Source organism: Dermacentor silvarum, chromosome 10, assembly GCF_013339745.2.
Source record: "Dermacentor silvarum isolate Dsil-2018 chromosome 10, BIME_Dsil_1.4, whole genome shotgun sequence".
NCBI classification, from domain to species: domain Eukaryota; kingdom Metazoa; phylum Arthropoda; class Arachnida; order Ixodida; family Ixodidae; genus Dermacentor; species Dermacentor silvarum.
In genome coordinates, this window is record NC_051163.1 from 17,830,651 (window position 1) to 17,857,255 (window position 26,605).

At 49.2% G+C, this 26,605-nt stretch overlaps 1 protein-coding gene across 1 annotated transcript; it reads left to right on the forward strand.

The window, feature by feature from the left end:
• Positions 1-5,124: 5,124 nt before the first annotated feature.
• Positions 5,125-26,221, forward strand: LOC119465985 (NLR family CARD domain-containing protein 3). The gene is made up of 2 exons (XM_037726469.2): positions 5,125-5,362; positions 24,105-26,221. The coding sequence occupies exon 2, from the start codon at positions 24,108-24,110 to the stop codon at positions 26,181-26,183; it is 2,076 nt and encodes a 691-aa protein (XP_037582397.1). The 5' UTR covers positions 5,125-5,362; positions 24,105-24,107; the 3' UTR covers positions 26,184-26,221.
• The last annotated feature ends 384 nt before the right edge of the window (positions 26,222-26,605 follow it).

Here is a 26,605-nt window from a genome sequence, read left to right on the forward strand (position 1 = left end):
CATAATTTGTGGTGCGACGAGCCGCGCGAATTATGGTAATGAGCGGCCATATGCAATGGCAGTGGAGAGGCAAGCGTATCGCCGCATTTTCCCTGTAATTTCGGGCCATAAAAATCTTTTGCTCACAACGCGTGTTCATAGCATTTGCATCGCTCTCGGGTGGTGTTGGCATTTGTGTTTTGCACCATCATTTTTATTAAAAACACGTTTATTTGAAATAATATTGGTTGAAACTAGCAAACTTTCTGCGAAATTTCGCACTTTTCACTGTTGCGTTTGTATTGCAATCAATATTAATGACTTTTCGCGTCATCAAAGGCTATGACAACGGTGACTTTTTAATTTGCAAAAAGAAATGCACGCAAGACGGCGTCTTGAAGTTTCCTCTCGCGGAGCGAGTAAGCAGCGAAGTGCACAAGAGATGGCAGTGCCGGCGTTTGCGTCGCTCAAGCGGATACCTGTGGCGCGCGCAACGCTATCGATGATATTCGGCGGCTTCTCAGCCAGACGAGTCGGGCTGAGTCACTTGCGGATCACGAGATAGCGATAACGCTGCCTAGAGCGTGCGCTGATAATCACTGGCAGGTCGCGTATGTTGTCTCAAGGTAGAAAGCAAGCGCGTGGGCGCCAATATACGATGACTCATTCCATTTCCCGAGGACACGCATCCTAGCTAATGAAGCAGACGACAGCCTGCGCGCATGCAGACGACAGCCTGCGCGCATGCAGACGACGGAAGCGAGAAACGATTTTGATGGAATAATCGTACGCGTTGAGCTAGCTGTTTTATTTTTACTGGGGAGGAAAACTGTTTTGCTTTATCAGCCACGCTATGTTCAATGCCTACATTACAGTTTCTTAGGCGAAACGTCAAATTTGCGTCACGTTACGAAAGCAAATCGGGGCTATCGGCGCCATTGTGTAAGCGTCGCGCGTACGTCACGCTTCGAAGAAAATGGCGGAATGTCCAGAATAGAGCCTCTGGAATGGCCCCTTCCGATTATTCTGATCAACGAAGCACGTGTCTGTTATCGGGCGGTCAACCGAAGCTATATATACCTGTAATCACGGTGTAAGAAGGAAGGTGATCCGACGGCGGCGCGAGGCGCGGCCACTTAGTGTGACTCTACGCACGCCGCTGCCGCAAGGGGCAGCACCTGTTCTGGGGGCCACTTTTTCGCTCACTTTGCTGGCGCTTTTATGGGCACCCGCGGCAGAAGTGCTTTATTTCGATGAATATGTGTCGTTCGCCTGCTTAAAACGACTCTACTTGGTTGGAGGAACGTTCTTTTATATTACTGCCGACATTCTGATTGACTCCGATGCGGCGAGCAGCGGTAAGCGCAGCGCGCCGTCTGCTCGAGCAGACGACGCGTCTCTCTCGTGTTCGAAATGACGGTATTTTTACTGTAAGTGGCATGAAACCTTCTACCTGCTCAGGATTTGGCGTCTAAATAACAAAAATTGCATATCTTTGGGTATGGGTGTTTAAATGCTGACGGAGGTCGCAAATTATCCACTGTTGTGCCGCTTCTCCAAGGCCTCCTGAACACGTGCTGCCCCTAGCGGCGGCGCTCACTTCCGGTCACACGAAGTGGCCGCTCTCTCGCCTCAGCGTGGGCGCGCCGTCGGAGCACCTATCTTTTTACACCGTGCCTGTTATCATCCATGAATAAAACACTTCTTGTTCTTGCTGTTTCCATGTTGTGTGGTCGTCACTGCGCACCGGCATCAATCTTTCTGAGCCACTATTAGGAACTTTTTGTATGCCTCCTTCGTTTGTGGTCTCCCTATTTTATACGGTCTCCCTATTGAAACCTTGCCAGTTAGAACATGGCTTCGGAAAAAGTATACTTTCGTTTAGTCAATTGTCTGTCGCTTTTGTAACGTACCTAAAACTATTGAACACAGCTTTATAGGTTGTAAAGATGCCATTTAATTCTGGGATGTCCGCCATAGAAATTTGCCAAAATATTTTGATCTAAATTTTCACAGTACCCGATATCTTCCAGGCGCGTATAAATGGGCATCACAAGAATGTATAGGTATCTAGGCGGCTGCTAGCTCCACACGGCGGTTAGTAGTGCGTTAAATTACCCCCTGATGTAATAACGACAACCGCAAAATGAAGCTAGAAACACAAATTCGAAACAGCCAAACTCCCACGCTAGACCTTAAGTCAAAGGACAGTACCGGGGAATTGCAGAAAGACATACGTATCATGTACCACGCAGATGCCAGACGTACGCCGTCTCTGGGGTGATTTTGTGCTGCTGCAAGACGAAGCAAAGGGCGCTTCGTACAACTGTTCTTGTGAAGACATTCTTTTTTCTTTTCGACGTATTGTAACAGTAAAATTCTTGGCTCTTTCACTTTTTTTTTTGGCGTTTAATAGCAGCTCCTGCAGATTAAATTCAAAGGTTTTCCTGAAATTATTGATTTTCAGTATTATGCCCGTGGTCCATATCTCATATTGTTACGTAAATTTGACCACCTTCATGCTGGGAGACCCGCATTCGCTGTTGTAAGAGGCATTGGTTCAAATGCGTTCTTTAGTTATAAATAATGAAGCGCCCGTCATCAACCAAGTTGTGAATTTTCATATTCGCTAGCCACCTTCGCTTCCAAAATTTTGAATCATGCACGCAGGTTATAATCACGCAGTTTCTAGGACGATGAGCCTGTCGATCATTTCGAAGTTCTCCACACGTAGCAATGAAATGAGCCCGTTCAGGCATTTTCCTTATCCATGGATACCAAAGAGTGTATTCACGATAACGGAAGTACTATCAATAGTGTTTGAATTGAAATTATGTAATCCCCGTAATAAAAAGAAGAAAAAATAATTAATTCCAGTAGATTTTTCAATACGACCCATGTTGGTTCCAACTGGACATCACTAGAGGCTCAAGTTCCAATTGGACATCATGAAAAGTTCATTTGTTTCCAAATGGACACCGCTGGACCGGGGTGTGCAAATTGGTGCCAAGTGGGCATCTCCGGAGCATGGTAGGCCAATTGGTCCCAACTGGATGCAGTTGGAAGTCACCAGATGAGAAATCTCGTGAAACAACAGAGTAGTTGATAATAATAGCACAATTATATGTGAGTTTTCAAATGAAAGATGTTTGTATTTAACGTGATCAATGGAGATGAACATTTAAGTCCCTGTCAAATCGAAAATTTTTCTTGTAACTTTATCAGTTTCTCATGAACCAGTGGCCGCCACTTGGTCAATCAAAATTTACTTACTTATAGAGTACCTGATATTTATCTCTCATGGTGAAGTGGGGAATCGTGGGTGTCGTTGAAGAGGATTGCTATAGTGTGTTCATGCCTGAGTATGCTTCTCGAAAGGAGTTTCAAGTATATCGTGGCATACCAAGGGAGGCCCATCTAGTTTTTATTTTTTCTTTCCGTTGCAAGCATTTTTTCCCCATCATGCGATAAAAAATCGCGTGCAATATGACCGTGTGCTCTCATTTTCCCATTAGCCGAATGTAAAGAATGGGCCCCGCTCCCCCCCCCCCCCCCCCCCCAACCAAACTACTTGCACCATCTACCGGCAGAGCACTAGAAACTATAGCGAGTTCCAGAGCTCTCCTATGGTTCGTAATATCGATGAACGATTAATTGATGAAATGTATCCCGCAAAACGATGCATCTTCAACGATGTCCACCTTTCATTTCATCGATTAGACATGTTCGATTAATTGTTTTCTAGAGTTTGACAAAAGGGGCGAGAAAATTTTGAAATCGTACTAGAGTGCCCTAGCAATTCAAGGCATACTGTAGCAACCCAGCCCCTGATCGTCGTGTCACTCCCAGTCCACTAAAGACGGGGCACAGCATTCTCAACGGTTTGGACTCTGGAGAAACCATTTGACATAGCGAAGGAGTTGATGTCATTTCCAGCAGATGTCTACGTAGCTTCCGAGCGTCTATTCTCGCACACTGGTTCTGTGTCAATTCAAAGAAGGTGTCGGTTTCACCCAAAAGGCCCAACCAATTGACATCCCTTCGCTCTGTTGAAAACAGCATGTGGCTTAATATCCTAAACCAATGATTTTCTTTTTTCCTGCACATATTGCAATCTTTTTGCATATTTCAGTTGGACTTCACCTTTCAGTTTTTTCATTTTTCTGATTTCGTGTTTAACTGTGCTGTACAGGGATTCAGTGGTGCCATGTATCTTGTTTAATTCTGTTCTAAGTGCCATAACACATATTGTTTACCTTTTCATAGACCACTAGTGCGAACTCAAAGTCTAACAAGGTAAAGGTTATTCTTTATCAAACTTTATACACTTGTATTTCTAACCTGGTTCCACCTCTCAAACATTAAAGTAGGTTCCTACAAAAGTAGATTGCTGTGTTTAAACCTTTTTAAAGTGCGCTGCCACATTTCCGATTAATCAATTAATGGACGAAAAACCCTGCATTGAAAGCGATTAAAAGGCTAAAATGTTTAATGATTAACCGTTGATCGAATGAAAAAAACTAGCTCGACCATCCCTCCGTCTCCAAGGCGCCGCCATGCAGTTCATACACAACTCGTATTCTTCCACCGTGGTTGCCGCTTTTCTCGTCCTGCTTTTCCTTTAGAGTTACTATACTAACCTATTATGCTGGTAGCAAACAAGCCATCCAAGCATGAGTGGCTGGTGTATGAAAAGTTGGCGCCACCAACTTTTCAATAAAAGAAGCCTCAGCGTGGAGTCCGCGCGTTTTAAGAACAGCTGGCGATTCCTGAAATGAGACACACGTCGGATATTCCAAGCGCGCGGCGCACAGGTGGCGCCACCCAATTGCAGTTGCATAAACCTGCTGCAAAGCATCGGTGTATGATATTCAAATCGTAATTTAAAGCTCGAATACTCACCCATCTCTACTTTTCAAATTTTTCGTGCTACTGTCGCAGAACGACAAGAGAAAGACGCTTAACAGAAAAAAAAAAAAAAAAAATTCACAACACTTCCATGAATTCTGCATTTATCTCGGAGGCTTGCTTGTGCCGCAGCTGTTTCTGCTCGCGTCCGCGCGATGGCGACACGGTATCCGCTGCTGCGAACGGCAACGTCAGGCCCGTCACGCCCATTTCTTCTGTGCTGTCTAGCGAGTGGGGAGTGTTTTTACTCGTCCATTCATCGCCCTTTCCAGGGCGGTCTGCACGAGGCCGTCGCGTTTGGTAGCGTTGCAAACCTCATGCAGCACCTCTTTACACACGATTTAAACACGAATGACGTCATGTAGCTTGGTATGTGCTCTCCATGTTTAACCGTGTGCTTCGCGTGAAGACAACAGCGGTGACCAAGTGAGCGCCGTTTTTAGTGCGTGGCCTGCTGCTGTTTTCGCTGGGTCCGGTAAGTGTTGTCTTAGCTCGTCATCTCCTGCCCTGCCGTGCAATGTCGGTGTGCTTAGCCTTACTGACTCTTTCGACCACGACGTTGGCTTAGGTGGTGGTGGTTAAAACTTATTTATTGTCCTTAAAATTGCTGCGAAGAGACTCCGGCTGGTCGGAGGTTCTTGGCTTGCGGTGGGGGGCCCTCAGTCCAGGGCTCCGCTTGCGGCTGCCGTTCTGCGGGCCCGGTCAATCAGACTTAGCTGATCGTCCAGGCTATCGCTGGCCAGCAGCTCTTCCCATCGCTCCGCTGTGGGGTGTTGTATGGGGGGTACGGCAGTGATAGCCTGACATGCCCACGTGACATGATATAAGGTTGCTTTATCTGAGCACCATGGGCAGCGAGAAGGGTATGCCGTAGGATGTATTTCAGAGGATATGCAAACTGGGATACATGCCAGTTTGGATTTGTCTCCAACTGACCGATTCCTCTTTATTTAGTGTTCGGTGTGGTGGGGAATAGGTTTTCCTAAGTCCTCTATAGTGGTTTAGAATGGCCGAGTAGTCGCACGGGACGGGAACGGGTTCCTCAGGGAGAGCATTTGGGGGGTGCTCGACTCGTGTACCCTCGAGCTACCCTATCCGCCGCCTGGTTTCCCTCCAGCCCCATGTGACCCGGGGTCCATATTATCCGATGCCGTATTGGGTGTGTGTGTGTACTGAGATGCTCGCCAGTGTCTGTCGCGCTTAGGATGATACCGAGGGCAGGCTGGCTGATGCGCCCTTGTAGATAGTTACGGCAAGCCGCTTGGGAGTCTGTAAGAACTGTGAGCGATCGTCTATGTCTGTAGCCATGGGCAAGAGCGAGCGCAATAGCTGTTTCTTCGGCTTCGGTGATGTTGGCATCGTATGGAGGCGCTGGTCAGTTCTTGGAGTGTGTTGTCCAGAACTGTGGTTACTGCCTCGGTGTTCGTGCGGTCGTAGTTGGCAGCGTCAACATAGTATGTGGTGTTCTTGTGCCCGTACTCTCGTTCGAGAGCTTCCACTCTGGCTTCCCGCCGTCCCTGATGTAGTCGGGGGTCCATATTACGGGGGATTGGGGCGACCTTATAGGTGGTGCGAAGGTGGTCTGGAATGGGCTTGCGGCGAGCTGCTTCATGGAGCTGGCCGGTATAACCGAGGCGTCGGAGTAATGCGCAGCCTGTTGGTGTTTGTGCAAGTCGCTGCAGCTGCGTGGCGAGCTGCGCTTCGCAAAGTTCTGCATAGGTGTTGTGCAGACCCAGTGCGAGGAGCTTGCTCGTGGGAGTGCCCTGGGGTAGCTTGAGTGCCGCCTTATAGGCCTTCCGGAGCATGGCTTCCACTTGGTCCTGTTCGCCTTTGGTAAGTCGTTGATAGGGCAAACTGTATGTTATCCTACTAACCACGAGGTTGCGTATGAGTTTCAGAGTGTCCTCTTCGCGCATACCATGGTGACGAGTGGCGACCCGGGATATCATTCGGGCAACCTGCAGCGTGGTAGTGCGGAGGATAGTGAGGGTGTGATTCACATGGCGGTTTGACTGGATCCACATACCCAATATACGGATGGTGGTTTTCTCTGGGATTTGTTGGCCGGCGACAACGACGCGCAGGCTGTAGCCTGGGTCCTTCTGCGCCGATTTGGGGGGCTTGTGTTGCCAGATTCTTAGGAGCTCAGACTTCTCGGTTGCACAGGTCAGGCCACGTGCCTGTACGTATTGTTCGACGCAGGTGGCTGCTTTTTGCAAGTTATGTTCTTTTTCTCCAAGGGACCCCCGCGTAGCCCAGATTGTGATGTCATCCGCGTACATTGCGTGATGGATGCCATCAATGCGATGGAGTTCGTGCGCAAGACCAACCATGGCTACGTTGAACAGTAGCGGGGAGATCACTGAGCCCTGTGGGGTGCCCTTGTTCGGAACCTTGATGATGTTTGAGCGGATTGAACCGAGACCGACCGTGGCGGTGCGGTCCAACAGGAATGCCTGAACATAACTGTAGGTGCGCTGTCCGCAGTGAAGGGCAGCGAGGCCGTCGAGAATGGCTTGATGGCTCACATTATCAAAGGCGCCCTTGATGTCCAAGGCCAGAATGATATTTTCTCCTTGCTTTGGGGCAGTGTCAATGACATCTTCCTTTAGTTGAAGCAGTACATCCTGGGTTGAAAGATGTGCCCGGAATCCGTACATTGAATGCGGGAGAAGGTCATTGTCCTCGAGATAGTTTTGCAGGCGGCTAGTGATGACACGTTCGAAGAGTTTGCCGAGGCAGGAAGTGAGTGATATCGGTCGAAGGTTCTCGATCTGGAGCTTCTTACCCGGCTTCGGTATCATCATCACCTCTGCGTGCTTCCACTCGGGGGGGAGCGTGCCACATTGCCAATGGTCGTTTAGGAAGTTCGTGAGTTCTTGTACGGCGGTGTCGTTGAGATTCCTGATAAGAGAGTACGTGATTTTATCCGCCCCCGCTGCTGTGTTGCGGGTGCTGCTGCGAATGGCAGCATTAACTTCGTCCAACGTTATCGGTCGGTCCAGGGTGTGGTTTGCATAACCTTGATACCTCGCCCGATAGGGAGGCGGGTGATAATCACCATAGCATTTGCGCTGTACTTGAGCAAGCAGCTCGTCGTCCGTGCCTTCAAAGGCGTGTATGATGCGCTGGACTGATTTGTTTGTCTCATTTTTTGTTCGAGTAGGATCAATCAAGGCTCGTAGAACGTGCCACGTGCGGGCCGTACCCAGTGAGCCTCGAAGCGAGTCGCTGAACTGGGCCCAGTTAATTCGTGCCAGTTGCTCAGCATACTGCTCAGCCTCGAGGGTGAGAGATGCGATCTTGAGCTTGAGACGTCGGTTATGTTTTCGGGTCTTCCATCTGCGGATGAGGCTTCTTCTGGCTTCCCACAGGTGCAGAAGATGGCCGTCCACTTCTGGGAGTTGAGATGTTCTTTTCATGAGGGTGGTGCAACGGTCCCGAATTTCTTTAATTTGCTCGCACCAGTCAGTGAGGTTTGCAAGGTTGCCAATTGAATTCTCGCTCTCGCGACGGAAGACGTCCCAGTTTGTGATGCGGGCTTGTCCAATGGAGCGACGCATCGCACTCTCCGTTATTTGTGTACGGAGAATGCAGTGGTCACTACCCAAGGATTCCTGCAAGTTGTCCCAATTATAGTTTGCACTACCACGGGCGAAGGTGAGATCGGGACAAGTGTCCCTGCATACGCTGTTGCCGATCCGGGTAGGGTTTGCTGGATCCGTAATAGGGATGGTAATATCGATGAACGATTAATCGATTAATCGACTAAAAGTACGCCGCAAAACGATTAATTGTCATCGATGTCTACCTTTAATTTAATCGGTTTAATCGATTAAAGCAGTTCGATTAATCGTTTTCCAGACGGTGACTAAAGTGGCGTGAAAATTTTGAAATCGTACTATAGAATGCGGAGTACGAGCAACGGCAGCGCGGCTGCGAAGACTGAGAGCGACTGTTGACTGTTTTCCCGAGTCCTGCCGAGCTGGCCAAGCGCTTCCCCGCTTTACGCACGCGTCACACAAGGTGCCTGGGGCCGGAGTGACGCCGCCCCAGTGGAGGAAGAAATGAACTAGGAGAGAGCATTACGTGAGGCTGCAAGTCTTGGCAACCGAACTCACCGTCAAGCCATTTCTTTCGCTTTTTACCTCGCAGTATATAGTCAGCACGTGACCCTGAGGGACAACGTATTGGCCGATAATGTTTGGTTCGCAGTAGTTTCAAATGGGTGCGCTCCCGTTCAGCTGCGCTGGTGCCCTGCACCCGGCAGCATTAAACCTACCACGTGCTCTGATGTGGCGATCACGTGTTGCGCCATTACTTCATGTCAGTCGTGCTGCGACGACATCTTCTAATTTCTCCTTCCTCCATGCCCACCCTCCTCAGTAAGTGCTATTTTTAACATGCAGGGTGTTCATTTTTAAGTTTTACGGAATTTTTAGAAATCGCCTGTGGCAGGTAGCGTAATTTTTATCATTGAGGTGGTTTATTCGATGAGGCGGACATTAGCACGAGAAATCGAAACGCATATTCAACTAATTAAAAAATCACTAATTAACCTTAGTTTTTACTTTACGACACATATAGCAATTTACGAATTGTAGCCGGTGAGGCGTATCCACTTGGAATGAATTTACAGAATGACACCAGCTTGGTGATATGCACTATCGTATACTCGCCGTAAAAATGCACTGTTGGTCCACTTACTTTTTTACCAAAATGCATTGAAGTACAAAAGTAACTGGAACGCCCATGTATTTCGTCCCACCCTTTGAGAAATAATATTTCGAAACTGGTGTCATCCTGGAAATTCATTTCAAGCAGGTGCGTCTTGGAAACTCACCCGCTACAATTCGTAAATTGCAATATGTGTCGTAAAGTAATTGACTAAGAAGTTCATTAGTCAGTTTTTGTTAATTGGTTGAATATGTCTTTCGATTTCTCGTGCTACTGGTGTCCGCCTCTTCGAATAACCCAACTCAACGATAAGAATTATGCTGCCTGCAACAGGCGATTTTTAAAAATTCCGTAAAAGTTAAATATTGTCACGTAGTAGTGACGGTGAATGAAAGAGTCGCAAAACTGTGAATGACGAAACGGATGTTTTATTGGGCGAACCTGTGCCCATAAAAGCAAGCTACACTCGAAGCACAACCATAGCGGCGAACACAGTCGCCGATCGTCGAAATCTGATCAGCGGCGAAACGCGTCGGCTTTTATACATAAGTCATCGAAGGTCCCCGAGTAATCCCTGGTGCCCGCGTGTCTTCCAGAAAGTACTAGACAATTTGCGTCGCTCATACAATCAGATTACATAAGCGTCCGTGACAGTAGACAACGGATAGAAGCATCGATAACGTTCGAGAAACTTCCGATACATGCAGGTGCGTCCTGCGCTGAGCGATAACGTTTAACATTTGTTAGCCGGTGAAAAGCGGTCACCGGTCACCGGGGAAAGATAAACAAGTACACGTGTTAATATGAACATCCTGTATATTGCTTATTCCTTCACTAGTCCCTAGTGGCAATTATAGTTGACCTCTAAAAAATTAAACATTATTCTTTATCAAAGTTTATACGCTTGTATTTCTTATCCTGGTTCCACCTTTCAAACGTTAAATAGGTAAAATAGGTGAGTAGATAACTGTGTTTCAGCCTTTTTAAAGCGCCCGAAAAAAAGTCGATTAATCGATTAATCGACGAGAAACCTCGCATCGAAAGCGATTAATCGATTATACGCTAAACCGACGAACGATTAATCGTTAATCGATTAAAAAATTTCGTCGACCATCCCTAATCCGTAAGCAGTTCGAGTTGGAATTTTTCGGTGGCAGCTGCAAGTTGTTTGCCTTTGACATCCGAACGATTGTATCCCCAGCGTTCGTCGAGAGCATTGAAGTCCCCGAGGAGTACGAGTTCCTTCCCCTGGGCTAATTTGCAGGCACCCGGAACAAGAGCGTGGAAGTCGGTGGATTTTTGTTTCGGGGGACTATATACATTGACGATTATGATGCTTCGCCTCTCGGCCTTCTTTTTGCGCCTGAGAATTAGCTCCACTATCACATGGTCGATGTTGGTGTCTGGGATGTTGTCAAGACCAATTGCAGTTAATGCTTTGTTAATCAGGACGGCCGCTCTGCCTTCTGTCGGGCTATCGTAGGACTCATAGCCTGGGAGTATGGGTGATGTGCCAGGTTCCTGTAGCGCTATGACATCTGGTTGAGCAAGGTGTGTGTTAATGTATTGTTGGAGGAGGCTCCGCTTTTTGCGGAAGCCGCGGCAGTTCCATTGCCAGATTTCTAATGGTTCGCCAATGGGTGGGGTTGTACTGCCCATGGTTAATTCGTGTTGTGGGGAGGTGTGGTTGTCGGAGTGTTGGCTTGCGAGGCCGATGTGAGGCCGAGGTCAGCGTGTGTCAACGCCGGTGTAGAGTAGTGTTCAGGGGCAAGCGATTCCAAGCTTACTCTGAGAGGGACTTGGTCTTCCGTGGTGCGGGAGCTGCGGGTGGCCCTCTTCCTTCGTATATTACCGCCTGTTTCGGCAATTTGGGTGTCGAGGCGTGTCTCGAGGGAGTCAAGGCGGGCTCCGAACTGTGTGAGGTGTTGTGTGAAGACGATACTGAATTGTTGGGAGAGTTGTTGGGAGAGCGCAGACAGCATTTCGCGTATCTCTTCGCGTGTGACTGCGGAGTCCGTCGGGGTGGGAAGCGAGGGCGGAATCTTAGGGGTTGCGTGTCTGTTGGGGTTGTTTTGTGAGTGGCATTCGGTGGATTCCGGTGGCGATCCAATGCGCGCTATTAGGGCGTGGAGTTGAGCGCTGTCCTTAGCTTGACGCGCCTTGACGGCAGCCAGCTCCTGTTTGAGCTTGAAATTTTCTGCGAGGTGTTCGTACGCGGGGGACTGAGTGTTGGGCGGAGCGATGGGTGTCGCCCCTACTGCTGGCCAGCTCACCTTGGTATCGGTGCCGGCTGAAGAAGTGAAATTGTGCTTCTCGGCAGACTTGCGAGAGGCCTGCTGGGGCTGCTGGCGTGTGGGTTGCTGCTGTTGCCCTTTGGTCTTCCGGTCCTGGTTCTGCGGCTGTTGCTGCTGGCCAGGTCCTGCAGGGGGTAGAGGAGGGAAAGACTGCGACCGCGAGTGAGAGAGGCTGCGCGAAGTCTCCCCCTCCTTGCTGAACCACCTGCGTTTGGTATTGGGTGGGTTGCGCTGAGGGTTGCGACCACGGGGTTGGGTGCGTGGGGTGGGCCGCGGCCGCAGGGTCTTCAGTCTCTGTGAGCACTCTTTGGCACCCGTCAGGTGGCCTTCCCCACATACTTGGCATTTGGGAGCACAGGGGTGACCATCCACAGGGTCGAGGGTCCCGCACTGCCGACACACTCGAGCGTTCGGCGTAGGACACACGTCTGATCGGTGCCCCGGTTGTAGGCAGACTTGGCAGGCTTGCCGCGTCGGCTTGTAAGGGTGGCAGGCTACCTCCCCACCGTAATACAGTACATAGCGGGGAATGAGGGGGCCCTCGAAGGTGATCAAAGCGGATTTAGTAGCACCAAGCATCCGCGCACTGTGCACTCTCACCCCCTGCGTGCGCACGCGGAGGTTGGCAGTGAGTTCTTCAAGAGTAGTGCCGGGGTCTATGCCATGGATGACTCCACGCAACGTGTCTTCGGGGGCCGCCACGTAAGTGTTGAATTCGTGGGTATTCCCCCCCAGTGTCAGGGTGGTGATCCGGCGGAGAACTTGGGCGGTGTCAACATGTGGCGTGCTGGCAATAATAATGTTCGATCCGGGGCGGGTGCGGATGATGAAGTGGTCACCTGTGCAATGTTGTTGAGAATCGCCTGCCACCACAATGGCTCGGGAGATTTGGTGTGTCGTGAAGTTCCGAATGGCCAGACCCTTTTTCGGCCGCATGATGATTTTTAGGTCTGTGCGTGGGAGCGGCGGCAGCTTCCGTCGTAACTGGCGCGGCTCCTTCACATGTTGTGTTGTTCGCGCCGACGCAGCGCAGGCCGCGTCTTTCGACGCAGCGGGAGCGTTCTCCGCCGAGGCAGCCCCGGCGACGGTGTGGCTGGGAGGAACGCTTGCAGGACCGGCTGCCTGCGTTGTTTCCGCCCGAGCTTGGTCGAACTTTTTCTGGCGTTGGCGTTGACGACGGGAAATCGCCAGTTTCCAGTTCGCATCGGTGTCAGTCACCGGCCCCCACGGTGCAGACGAGGTGGGCTGAAGTACTGGGGCCTCGTCGTCGCTTGCCGAGGTGAGCTCGTCGAGGTCGAGGATGTCCGTGGGGCCCAGGGGCTCGGAGGGGTTGACCGCAGGTTGCAGGCATGGGGTGGTGGTCGTGCCGGCAATCAGCGTGATGGGAGCGTCCATATTGGTGGTGGAGGGTGCCGCGTCGCCAGACCTGGTGGCCCGTACTCGCCGACGCGAACTAGGTCCACCCTTAGGCCTAGCGGGCCAACGCCCGCTTCGGATCTTCTCGAGCCGATAAAAAAAATAAAAAATGTCCTACCGGCTCGGGAAAGATGTCCGGGTGCTGCCGATCGTGAGTTCTTGGTGGTCCGACGCAATGTCGGTGACGATCTCGAGGTAATCCGGTCAGTGAGAGCATATGTTCGGCGGAGCTCAAGCGACGCACATTCGCTCACTCCGAACGCTCTAGGGGATCTCCACGTTGGCTTAGACTCGCTGCTTTTAGTTCCCAGCGCGACAGTTACAGTGAACGCCCTGTGTATATCTGCCGACGGCCGAGAGGACGGTGGCTGTCGTGCGTGTTTTTGTCATAGTTTCACCCTTCTCTGCGAACGTTAACACTGGTGCGACACTTCTGTGGCTTTGTACTATCGCAAGTGTGTTACTAGAATCTTTTTATTAGTGCACTGTGGACTTACTTACTTCAGCTCTACTGTGCCGTTTCATCGCGTTTCGTCTCGAAACAACGGACCACGTTAACCCAACTTATCTCGGGAGTGCTGTTGTCGCGTCGATGTGGCTGCCACGAAGCAGCCGCGGCGCGCGTTTCAAATATCGGAAATATCAAAGCAGCGTGTTTCGCGTTCTCTTATTTGCACAACCTACGATGGCGCTGTTGCCGCAAATAGTAGGGATTGCGAGCTTACGTAATATGATGTTAATAAAGGGACAGCAAAAGAAGATATAATTGGACGTGTGTTAGTAAATTATCCTTCTAGAATGGGAAAATGAGACACTTTTATCGAAAAAAAAAAAAAAAAAAACCGGAGGAACAGGTGGCTCTTCCCACCGTCTTTCGTCACCTCACCAGGTTACCAAGGCGTCACACTTTCTGGCGGTATCTTGTCTGGCTGCTGTGTCTTGCCACCCTCAACCGTTTCTATCCCGAACAGGTATGCGTCCGCCTACCACTTCTGCGGCGACCTCGCCACTCTATTATACACCCACCCGCCGTGGTTGCTCATTGGCTATGGTGTTGGGCTGCTGAGCACGAGGTCGCGGGATCGAATCCTGGCCACGGCGGCCCCATTTCGATGGGGGCGAAATGCGAAAACACCCGTGTACTTAGATTTAGGTGCGCGTTAAAGAACGCCAGGTGGTCCAAATTTCCGGAGTCCCCCACTACGGCGTGCCTCATATAATCAGATCGTGGTTTTGGCTAGTAAAACCTCATAATTAATTTTTTTTCTATTTCACACCTCCTGTGAATGTCCCAATTCCCGCGCATTGTTCCATCGCCTCACCTACTTAATACACCTGGGAAGCTGCGCTGTGCAACTCGAGCCTCGAAGCCCAATGCCGAGTCATCCGGCGGGCTGAAGACATCGCGCGGTTAGCAGACTGTGGTCCTGGACTAAGGCCTCCTCCCAGCGAGGACTACTACCCAACAACTTCATAATAAAATCTGTTTCACTCTATCTTCTCGGGCCTAATAAATTTTTTTAATCGCTAAAGATGGACTACGCTGTACTCAAACATAGCAAAAGACTGGAAAAAAGTTATTGGAGAACTTTTTACTGCAGAACTACAAAAGCTGAAGTGCGAAAAAAAAAAATACTTCGAAATCTGTGACGTCACAGTGACGCTCCGGCGCGCTCAGGTTGCGGCGCGATATTGAAAATGTTCAAACTTTGAACTTCATCTTCTCTTCTAAAAACAAACTGCCACCGCTGAATGACTGAAATTAAGTTTTGGAAGTATACTTTGTCAGCCTAAACTGATTTAGCGTTTCTAATTTTTCTTTTCAAAGCGTTTTAAAATTTTGATGCAATTTGCGCGAAGTGCATAGGATGAATACGCCGTCCATGCGTCATAGATTTCGTGGCGAAATCCTTGGAAGGAGCTACTGTATGAGAGAGGAGACATTCACGTCGAGCGAAGTGTTTCAGACCGTATTGCGTTTGGTAGGTGGCGTTCAAGCGGAGCACTTGTCAGCAACTTTTTCAAGGCTATAGGCCAGCCTGCACCAAGCAAAACCTCTTCCTCCGTCTCGTGACGGCTGTGGGGGTTTGTGGTAATGGCGTTGTGGACCAGTGCTCTCCGTGAATGTAAACACTTATTTCTTCCACGCTTTCCTGCGACGAGCTTATAAAGTGGTCAAACTGGGCACTGCGTATACTTACTTGTGTGGTGAAAAAACTGGAGCTGTGCACTTTGGCTATTTGAAATTCAACTGTTCTTCCTCGACCGCAATTTTTGTTTTTCTTTACATTTATACATATATGGAGACAGCTACACAATGTATACACGCAATCAACCATGCACTGGGTGACCTTAGTCGCCAAGGCATCGTGAATGGAGGTAGTGGGAATGAAGTTCAGGTGTCGTTCTCGAAGAATGCTGCGCACCTTCTAACCAAGATGTTTGAGCATGAGGGTCAGACGAAACTTGATACTTTGTCTGCTGCATGTTCATAGAGGAGGAGGTTGCCGCTAGTTTAGAATACCGCCCCGGAGGGAGCGGAAGATTCAGAAGGAGCGCGTGGCGAGCGTGTAACACTGTACGGGATGGTGTCGCCATCTCTTGATCTTAGTTGTAACATCCTTCATTTTTTTGGAGATAACTGTTCAACCGACGACAAAATTCCTCGAGCCTCTGGGGAAGTTTTATAGTTCTTCGATGTCTAACTGGAGTACGGTTTCTCATTTGTCACGCTGGTTGCCTCATCTGGTTTCGTTGCTGTGTAGGCTGTTTGTGTTGCCTGTCTAATAAATACTGGGTTCCTTCGCAGGACGCTATCTCCAACTTTCATAAGATCTCATAAGATCTCATAAGATCACTTCATTTCATAAGATCTTTCATTCATTCCCTCGGTTATTGTCCATGTGACCCTTGTCCCGCCTTTTAATGGTCGAAATGTGACGCTTTGACCTTCGTTTAGGCTTGGCAAATCCTTAGCTTGTCTGTTGTACTAAAACGTTTTTTTTTTTTTTGCATTTTCGCCCTTTTTCGCTCACGTCGACTGTGTTATGCTGCAGTAGCTTTAATGCTATTGTCGAAGACGCTCTAGTGCGGCGATCCATGAGCCATTGGTTGGACTAGCGTTCAGTTCTTGCGGCGGATTGCTTCTGTAATCAAGAAACCCCATTTGTCGGTCCGAGTGGCTGGCTCCTGCTTTTGTGAGCATTATTTTTGGACGTTTTTCTGGCTCATTCAGCGATTCCATTGGAACGCGGGTATCCTAGGCAAGACGTTTTATGTTCGAAGTATTTTTCGCTGGTGAATTGTCCAATGTTGCTGATCAGAATTCTTGGTATTCCGTGTCGTGCAAAATGACTCTATTTTGAGTATTACCCCCCCCCCCCCCTCCCCTCTTTTGACGTTAAGCACTGCACGGTGCGCGCCGAGTTTCTGCTCTTGTCTTACTACGCCAAATAGTGCCGACATTTTGCTGCGGTTTCGGTTTGTTTTACCATTGCGTTCGGCTCAATAACGTTTACAGCGACGCTAGGATCTCCCGGGCTTTGTTCGTCTCCGAAAACTCAACCAATTACAGCGCAAGGCGCTTGCGCCGCTGGTCGCCTTGCAGCTCCACCAGATCGCGCTGGCCTCCGCGGAAGCGGCAGCGCGAGCCGTGCAGGGGAAATCGCTATGGAAAGACCACGTATAGTTAGGACTCCCGAAGAGCAGCGTGAACACGATGAGCGTCGACGGGAACAGCAACGTCAATATGGACAACGGCGTCGTGTTCAGACTAGGCAGGACACAGCGGTTCCTGCCAAAAGCAAGCCAGGCACAGTTAGGACGAACTGAAGAGCAGCGCGAATACGATGAGCGACGATATGAACAGCAACATCAATATGCAAAACGGCGTCGCGCTCAGGCTCGGCAGGACCCAGTTCAAGGCTACGTCACATTGGTCTTTCGGATCAGGTGAAAACACAGCCTCGCTTGCCAACCACCTTCACAGCGTGAAGCGTAGTCCATTTTTTGAAAAGTGTTTTCGTGTGAACTCGCTCGGTGTACCATTACTATTCGTGAAATAGGGCCACGGTTAATCGGATATGTATACAACCGCTTTCTAAAAGCGAACATAAGTATTGACGTAATTGATGAATGCCATACTGAAGGAACAAATAGCTGAGCCCTCATCCGGAACACGTTACTTCAAGTTCTTGATTCTTATTTTACGCTGAGCCACCCGTCCACGACTGAGCTACATGTTGAAACGCTCGAAATGCACTACGGCAATGTTATACACGGCAAGCGGTGCGATATTTTGTATGCCGAAGGAGCGTACGTAGCAAGTGCTTTTATTGAAGCAATCATTTTTATCGTGAAAATTCACGTACCGTCCTTGAATTGGTCAATCAGAAATCCTACGTAAAGTAAACAACCCATTTCACAAATTGAATGATATACAGCGTGGGTGTATTGGGTTGTTGATTTGAGGTGATAAAATAACTTTCACAAGAGTTGCCGTGGAGGGCAGGAAACGCGTTAGCGTCTTCGGGCAGCAGCATTACTCGCGCAGGCCAAGCATGTTGTCTCCGCACAGTGGAAGGAATGCTGTCGCTTGTATACATAATAGACATCGACGCGTCTGTTGCTACAAGTAGAACATTGCGAGGGCGACTGTATCCCCGTCGAACGTCGCCATCTCGAAGGGCCAGGAACGCTTTCACCTTAGACGCTAACGCCTCGGGTGCTGCACGTGAAGTCTTGCGAAAGTAATTATATCCGCGGCAGTGAACAACTTAGAATACCGGCCCTGTATGTCATGGATTTATCGAAATTCATGTTTTTTTTTTTGCGCGCTGCTTTAGACTGCGCAGTTGTGCCTCCACACCTGATAGACTCGCCGTATGAGGACAGGTTGCCAGTGTCGAGGTATTCATCGGCCTGCGCATCGGGCCATTGACGCACTTGCTCTGGTGGTGTCAGCTTCACACAACACAGCTCCTTTTTTCGTAATCATGTGCAGCCAACTAAACACTCCTCAGCACAGCACTGTCTTCATTTGCTCCTGATTAGTTAAGATCAGCTTGCTCAGACTTTCTTCTTGCTTAACCCAACGACGCCATCTTTGCTTACAGGACCAGGAAACCAGTCATGGATACCAGAAAGCAAGAAAACAAGGAACTGGAATGCTTTTTATTTGTTATGAAATAAATCTAGAACAAAAAAATATTTGATACCTTTTCTTTTAAGCTATATACTTAGCCTTGTGTTGCTTACATTCGCTGAGTACATGCAGATGCGCAGTAAAAAATAAAAATAAAATAAAAGCCCCCTTTTTAAAGAAAGTTGGTTGAACGCGAAGCTTTCTCCCATGCACACTGATTCAAAGTCAGTCCAATGCCAACGACCACGCAACGAACCCAAGAAATGCTGAGCGACCCGATGCGACGCATATCTGATTTGATTGCTTGTTTAGGATTGTATTTTTTGAACGTTGAAGTTGAATGAAGACACATTTCGTTAAGTTGCACAGCCTTTTTGTTAGATAATATAGCCGTTGATAACACGCACACCCTCACACTTTCACGGACTGAATGCCGTTGCCAATACACGGGATATGCTGCCTTACGGGCACGATCGCGCTCGCGCTCACATTCGCGTACGGCAGCCTCTTCTGCCGTGCGCTGCACCCGTGGCCTAACCATGGTGAAAGCCGGGAATGCATTGCGTGACGCGCGTAATGCAATGCAGGTATATAGCAGTTCGTCTGGGTAGCGTGGCGTTGCAGTTCCCATTCTTCTTATCGGTACAACTACGAATGTAAACTGTAGTGTTCTACGATACGTATGTCGTGCGCCGTTGTTCTATTGTGCGCGTAGATGTGCAGATAGTTACATTGTGTAAGTTGGCTTTCCTGCAGTGCGTTTTCGGCGCTCACGGGCGAATCAGTGAGAAATAGAAAGCTTCGCTTTAAAACCACGCGGCATTCCACTGCTGTGAAGGTGGATTACCAGCGAAGCACTTTAGCACACGACATAGAGGTCAAAACTATGAGAAAATTTCATTTCTCTTGAACTGTGACGGTGATCATCGCGAAGAAAGATACGCACGCGCACACACTTTTATTCTGATCAGCGGTCTTGATCGGCGGCAAACATTCGCGTGGAAGACTACCGCCACCTCGGGGACCCGGAGGAAACGAGACACGCGTGACGGGACCGCCACCCGGCGGAAAGTCGACGCGCGAGACGGGAACGCCACGCCTGGAGGGCGGAAGGAAACTAGGCATGCAAGCGCTTGGAACAACGTCAAAGAGAGGATGGTGCGAGCGTGCACATGGCCGATGCTGGTCGCACAGCGGCAAATCTTGGAGAAACCCGTGTTATCTACCTTAGAGTCTACTAGTGAATATGGTGCCTATTGATAACTAATCCAGTGAAAATACATATCCAAGTGATCAGACGTATAAGCTTTTGCATAGAATGAAGCGATTTTGCATCAAATTCTGGAGCCGAGTTCTTGCACCCGCAGATTTGTTGATGGCCAGGAAAAATACAAGGAACCCTAGCCATAGACAGCTTCGCTGAAAAAAAAAAAAAAATGTGTGTTTCGGCTCCGTGGCTTTGGATGTGCTGCCACATAAAATTGTCGCCGCTTATATAGCTACACAATATTAAACTAGGCCTTTTACGTAGTCCATAATTTTCTCGCATTGGGCGTTTATTACACTCACGCCCCACAGCGCCAACACAAACCGCAACGTGTACACATTCGGACGCTACAAAGAAAGCTTGACTAAACGTGGACTCCTAACCGCAGCCAGGGCCGCCATCTCGTGCGCGTTCGAAAAGCTGACGTTCGGTTTCGCCTCACGCGATTGGCCTAGATTAGCCTAGGCTGCGTTATCGGCGCGGCTTGGGCCAATCGCGTGAGACGAAACCGAACGTCTGCTTTTGGAACGCGTACGAGATACTGGCCCAGGTTTGCTCCGCTGGTACTGTAGAATTGAGGTTACGCATATCTGACTTTCGAAAGGATTACGGCGTGATTGCATAGACATCTATTTCGGGGTTAAAACTTTTATTCACTGTCATCTAGGAGAGCGGGCGTTTTCGGTTCCACTAGTAGTATATGCATCTGTGGGGTGCGCTCGTAGAAATTGAAGAGCGCCGTGAAAGAAGTTTACCGCATTTAGCTGGAGGCGAAATGCAAAAACGCCCGTGTGCTTGCGTTGTAGTGCACCTTAAAGAACCCCAGGTGGTCAAATTAATCCGGAGCCCTCCACTATGACGTGCCTCATAATCATAACGGGTTTTGGCACGCAAAACCCCAGAAAGAAGTAGTGAAATAAGTTTAGACAACGGCCGACCGGAAAATTTAGTCACTTTAGCATATACGCCAACAAGGGTGAAGGCGAAAGCCTGCGCGCTCAAAAGACATTCATTAAAATACTTGACATTCTCATTCAAATGCGTTGGTACTTCTTATTACTTCTTTTCTCCCACCAAAGGTCGTGAGTTCAACTCCCACAAAGGTGGAGGGTCCGACTCCCACAAAAGGTTGTGGCTTCGAGTGCCTAACTTAACTCTATAATTATTAACTGTGCCTTAATTAAGTCACCTTTCTCTCGAACTCTCTTGTTTCAACAGAAGCCATGATCCTCACTCTTTTCTGGGTGCTTTATTTCGTAATAAAGCACATTCCTATACGCGGCTGCTATTGGTCGCTGCGGTCAGCTACACCGCGACTGCCGCGGGGTACCCCACGAGTCCACTGGCTAAGCGCACTGTGGCTCGCTGAGGCCAAACGCGTTTAGCTTACGTTCAGCGCGTCGCAGGCATCAAAATCGGAAGTCGTGGCGCCTACGTTAACATCCAAAATGGAGGTTGAACTGCGCGCCACGGTGGTATTTCGAAGGCGGACCGTTGTGGCCCCGCCCGTAGCCTTCGCAGTGCAAGACATTGAAGGAGGAACGGGAGCACAGCGGAGGCCGTGTTTGATTGCCAATAATTCCGCTTCTGCTGAACGCATTGAAGTACTTTTTGCTGGAAAGTATTTCTGAAATAGCCTATTTTCAGTTCAAATGCCTTTCCGCACTTCGATAAAAAGTGGTTCTGGGCCCCTTTAAGTAATATCTAAAAATAGTCGTTTTGAAATAAACACAAGCTTCCTTCGGAGACATGCCGTCAGTGGTGGCGACCATAGGGTGACGCTGCGCTGCTCTCTCTCTCTCTCTCTCCTTCCCAGCAACGATTAGCTTTTAGATCGCCCACGTTATTATAAGCTCTCCTATCCCCTCTCTACCTCTACCACGTGACCGGCCTCCCACACTTCAAACATACATTTTTTTTCCACTTTGAAAACTCCTAAAGCTACCGCACTAAAAAAAAAAAGGACAATTTCTCTAGTTCTAATTGCCTCTATTATATAACGAATGATTGAGTGAACCGTATTATGATTTAATACGACGGTAGGAAACAGGTGCTGAATCTATAAATGGTACCAAACAATACCAACTGGCGAATGCCGTGTCCAAATGACATTTTATTGCGAGTCATCCTATTTAGAAGTCTAGCTTACTGATCGCCGCGGTGTGCTCTAGTAGGTTATGTTCACTGTGTGTGGGATGAAAAATGTCGCTTGTTTGCATCAATCAACTCCAGTAGAGTGCCGCCCGCTGAGTAGGTCACTATTTGAGTACAGAACGTGCCCTCACCCAGTTGGGCTGATAGACCAAGACGCCAGTGGTTAGGTGAGATGCGGTTGTCTAGAAGGTGAGGGGTGCGGTCGGATAATTATAGTGTACGTATTCCAGGGAAGCTTTCTTTGAAATCCCTCGCGGTTTGGCGGGGCTGCTGTGGGCTGGCACGGTCAGTATCTTGGAGGTGGGTCGGCCATTGTCTCGGATGATATGTTTTTGGATATATATACTAAGTTTATATGTGAACCGAATGCTAGTACCAGCGAGTGGAGTTATTGGCAACGAAACACGGCATCCGCTGTGCTCCCGTTTCTTCTTCAATGCCTTGCACTGCGAAGGCTACGGCGGAGTGGGGCGGGGCCACAACGCCCCGTCTTCGAGTTTTCACCGTGGCGCAGTTCAAATTTCATTAACGTAGACGCCACGAATTCCAATTTTGATGCCTACGACGCGCTAAACGTACGCCAAACGCGGTCGTCCTCAGCGAGCCGCAGTGCGCTTAGCCAGTGGACTCGTGGCGGCATCCCGCGGTGGCCGCGGTGTAGCCGACCGCAGGGACCAATAGCAGTCGCGTATTGGAATGTGCTTTATTACGTAATAAAGCACACATAAGAGAGTGAGGATTATGAACTCTGTTGAAACGAGAGCGTTTGAGAGAAAGGTGACTTCGCGCTCCGTTTGCGAGCTCCACGCACCGCGTATGACCACAGAACTTGGCTGAGATGTTCACAGCAGCGTATGCTACCCGTGGACTTTGTTATTTAACCAAGCCCGAGGGGTGGTTTAGGGCCCCTTTAAGCGACCGCCGGCACGAGACGTTCGTATTGGGACAAGCGCGCCGCGCTTCCCGCTGCCGGCGATCCTCACAATGCCAGCATTGTGACAGCAAGTGGAAGACCGGAAGTGCTTTAAGGATGCTCCCATTATGTTGAAGGAAACTTTATACATTTCGAGCGTTCGTCCTGTACTTGAGTACGCTTGCGCCGCCTGGGACCAGCATACAAAGCTCAATGTTGAAGAACTGGAGCGCGTTCAAACACGGGCTGGCCAGATTCGTATCTGCCGACTATAATTTTCAAAAGAGCTCTTCTGGTTTGCACGAAAAGTTGGGATGGCCGTCACTTGAAAACAGGCGAAAATATCTCTTTCTTTAATAATGTTCTTAACAATAACACTGGCATTCAAAAAGAGAAATACACGAAGAAGCCCAGCTACATTTCCGCCCGCACTGACCACCCCATAAAAGCACACGAATACAGTTGCCCAATAAGCGCATTCAAATGTAGCTTTTTTCCACGAACAGTCCATCACTGGATGATGATGATGATGATAAGTGGTTCTTGAGGGAAAGGGAAAGGTTGGCGCTATCTTCAGCAGCCCTTGAGGGAGCACGGCTCAGCGCCACACTGGAACGGTCTACCTGCGCAAATTGCTACTGCCCCTCTCACATTATTTATAACGGCGTTGCAGAACCGCGTGTTAATATGAGTGCAATATTGCGTGTCTTTGTATGTTTTATTCCTTTTGTTTAATATTCCCTTTGTTGATTATTCCCTACGATGTTAGCCCAGATCACTATATTGAGATGATGTTATTTTGTATGTGCGTGACATGCTTGCTCATCTGTATATAATAGTTTGTTTTTGCTGTTTACTCAGTGCACATGTATTTTAGATGCTTTATATACTGCATCATTTGCCTAACTTATAGTATATGTCTCTTGTTATTTATTTCTGATGTTCCCCCCTACAATAATGCCCTAGAAGGCGCTGTAGGTATTTTATATATGAAAAATGAAGGCTTCGGCATCAGGGTGACAGTGATATATATATTTTTTGTTATTAGTTCAAATCAGACCAGTAGGTCTAGGTTATGTTACGAGTCGCACCAAACTTCACGAGCGAATTCGACGGACAAAGCTGTAAGAAAGACATGTTATTTTCTTCTTCATTTTCGAGCAGCACAAGAACTGTTCTTCGATTTGTGTCACCCTGTAGCACTAATTTCGTAATCGGTCTCGGTGAACGAACACGGATGAATGACCAGATTTTGGTTTTGGTGCACGCTATACTGTCGTGAATGGCATAAACGTATTTCGTCGCTGTCACTGTGATTACGCCTAATGAGGTCTGTGGGCGTTCTCGTTTCAGAAAATGAATGGCGGCATGGCGTCGGGGCCCAGTGATCTCAACGGCATCCAAGTTGAAATCCCCTGCGTGGATTTCGGACGGCTCTCGGCAAGGATCGAGAGCATTTCGCTGAAGTTTAAGGCCTGCGGAGTAGACCTGGACAAGCCGTGCAGCAAGATTGCGGACAACGCGAGCCGCTGCTGGATAACAGGGCACCTGCCTGCACTGAACGAAGCGATGCGGGACGCTGCGATGCATTTGTTCGAACGTGCTCCCGGCAAGTTAGCTCTGAGCTCGGTTCCAGACGCCAACTTAGACCACCAGAACCCTGAGAGCACCCTCCTCGAAAGCGTCACGTTAGTGTATTCGCTGCTGAAAGAGCACCGGTGCATCACGCGCCTGGACGTGGGTAACACAGCAGTTTTGTTCTGCTACTTCCCTGTGCTGCTTTGCAAAGCACTGCCGCAGAACAAAGGACTTGAACAGGTACGAGTTCACCCCGACGACGTCAGAGGTGTTTGGCGCGACACGCGCGCTTTGACTATCCTGTCGTCCGCCCTGGCAAAGCTGTCTCCGGGACTCGATGTCTTGGAAGTCAACGAGCTAATGCCGACTGTCGAGTCGGTGGGAGGTGTCGCTGAGGCGGTTAGGAAGGGCAGCTTGCGCCACCTCGTTATTAAGAATGGCACGTCGAGCAAGATTGGGAGCAGATTGTTCCGCGCCGTCAGGTATTCTTCCTCATTGAGCGTGCTCGAAATCGGGGGTACCAAGAAACTAGCATTATCGAGCGCCGTCATCTTGTCAGATGCATTGAAGCGTAACAAAACGCTCCGAAAACTTTCGATAGAGTGGTTAGCAAAAGACGCGGTCGGAACGCTGCTCAAATCCCTGAAAGAGAACACGACCTTGGAGGAGCTGTCACTTGTCTACTCGTACGACGAACCGAACTCCATCCTTTGGGAAGGCTTCGAGGCTGCGCGTGTGAATCGTGTACTTAAGTGCCTGAAGCTCGTTGGTGTTAATTTGATCAATAGCTGCGCGCTAACCATCGCAGATATTCTGAGGGAGAATGACGCGCTTCAGGAAGTCTGCTTGTCCGAGAACAGCATCACTGATCTCGGAGCTAGCGCGCTAGCCAAGGCCTTGCAACAAAACTCGACCTTAAAGCGTCTGGACATATCTGAGTGCACGTTGAGTTGTGACGCCTTGTCCAGCTTCGTAGAATCGCTCTCACTCAACACCACGGTCGAGTGCGTTCGACTCGGCGCTGTTGACGTTCCGGAGACTTGGACGCCGAGTTCGCCCCTTACTGCGAACCACTGCGCTCGCCTGGATGTAACGTGGAACGCGTCTGGTCTGGAAGACTGGGCTGCGTCGCTACGACAAGGGGAACACCATTTTTCTCGACTTTGCGTTGGCTGGACTGGGGATGCCAATTCGTCCGGCGTCATTCACTGGTTTGCCGCTGTGAGCGCGAGTGGCGTTTTTCTCACAGAGCTCGTCATCAACTGTCCCGCAGCAGTCGCTCAGGAGTGCAGCGAAGCTGTGGTGTCCTTTCTGGAGACCACTCGTTCTTTGAAGAAGCTTAGCGTGGATTTGGCGGACCACTCTTATAGCTATGTGGCTGCCATCGTACGAGGTCTTGTCCGTAACAAAAGCGTCAGCGAAGCCAAATTCCGCCAGTCCTACCTCATAGACCGTGTCGCCAAAGCGCTTCAAGAACTATTGCGTACGAACCGGACCTTGCAACGTCTGGCGTTCAAGGCTTACTTAAACAGAGGGCATGCCGTCCAGTCTCTGGCGCGCGCTTTGGAGGACAACTTTGTTCTTATGTCGTTCGATTTTGACGACCCGCCTCTCGTCAGCTTGTATCCCATCCTGAGCATCCTTAACAGGAATCAGTCGTTTCTCAATCGTGCCGTCGACTGCGTGTTGAACTCTTCCGCGGAGGATGACTCTATACGGGCCCTGCGCCTTCTCTGCGAAAGTGAATCGCTGCTCGACGCAGTTGTTGAAGTTTCGGGCAAGGGACGCGATGAATGCAGGAGCCTAGTGCAGGAATCAGTTCGCCGCCTACAGAGCGCGTTGGAAAATTTGTGACGTCGAAAGTGCTGTGGTGACGTTGTCTAGTATAGAAATGACAACTGAAAAGTGTGATTTTTTTCCGTGGATATTCATGCTGTCCTTTTGATATACGCATGCGACTGATTTTGAAGAGGGGTCTGCCCCTCTCCCCCAGTTGATATATATATATATATATATATATATATATATATATATATATATATATATAGATTTTCACTCTGTGAAGCAGGACGACTAGTGAACCTATTATGTGTTTGCTGAGCACGAGATCGCGGGATCGAATCCCGGCGGCGGCGGCCGCATTTCGATGGAGGCGAAATGCAAGAACGCTCGTGTGCTTGCGTTGTAGTGCACGTTAAAGAACCCCAGGTGGTCAAAATTAATCCGGAGCCCTCCACTACGGCGTGCCTCATAATCAGAACTGGTTTTGGCGCGTA

What these genes read in the sequence shown, in the direction of transcription:
- LOC119465985 (XM_037726469.2), top strand. Translation starts at nt 24,108, where the DNA reads ATGAATGGCGGCATGGCGTCGGGGCCCAGTGATCTCAACGGCATCCAA.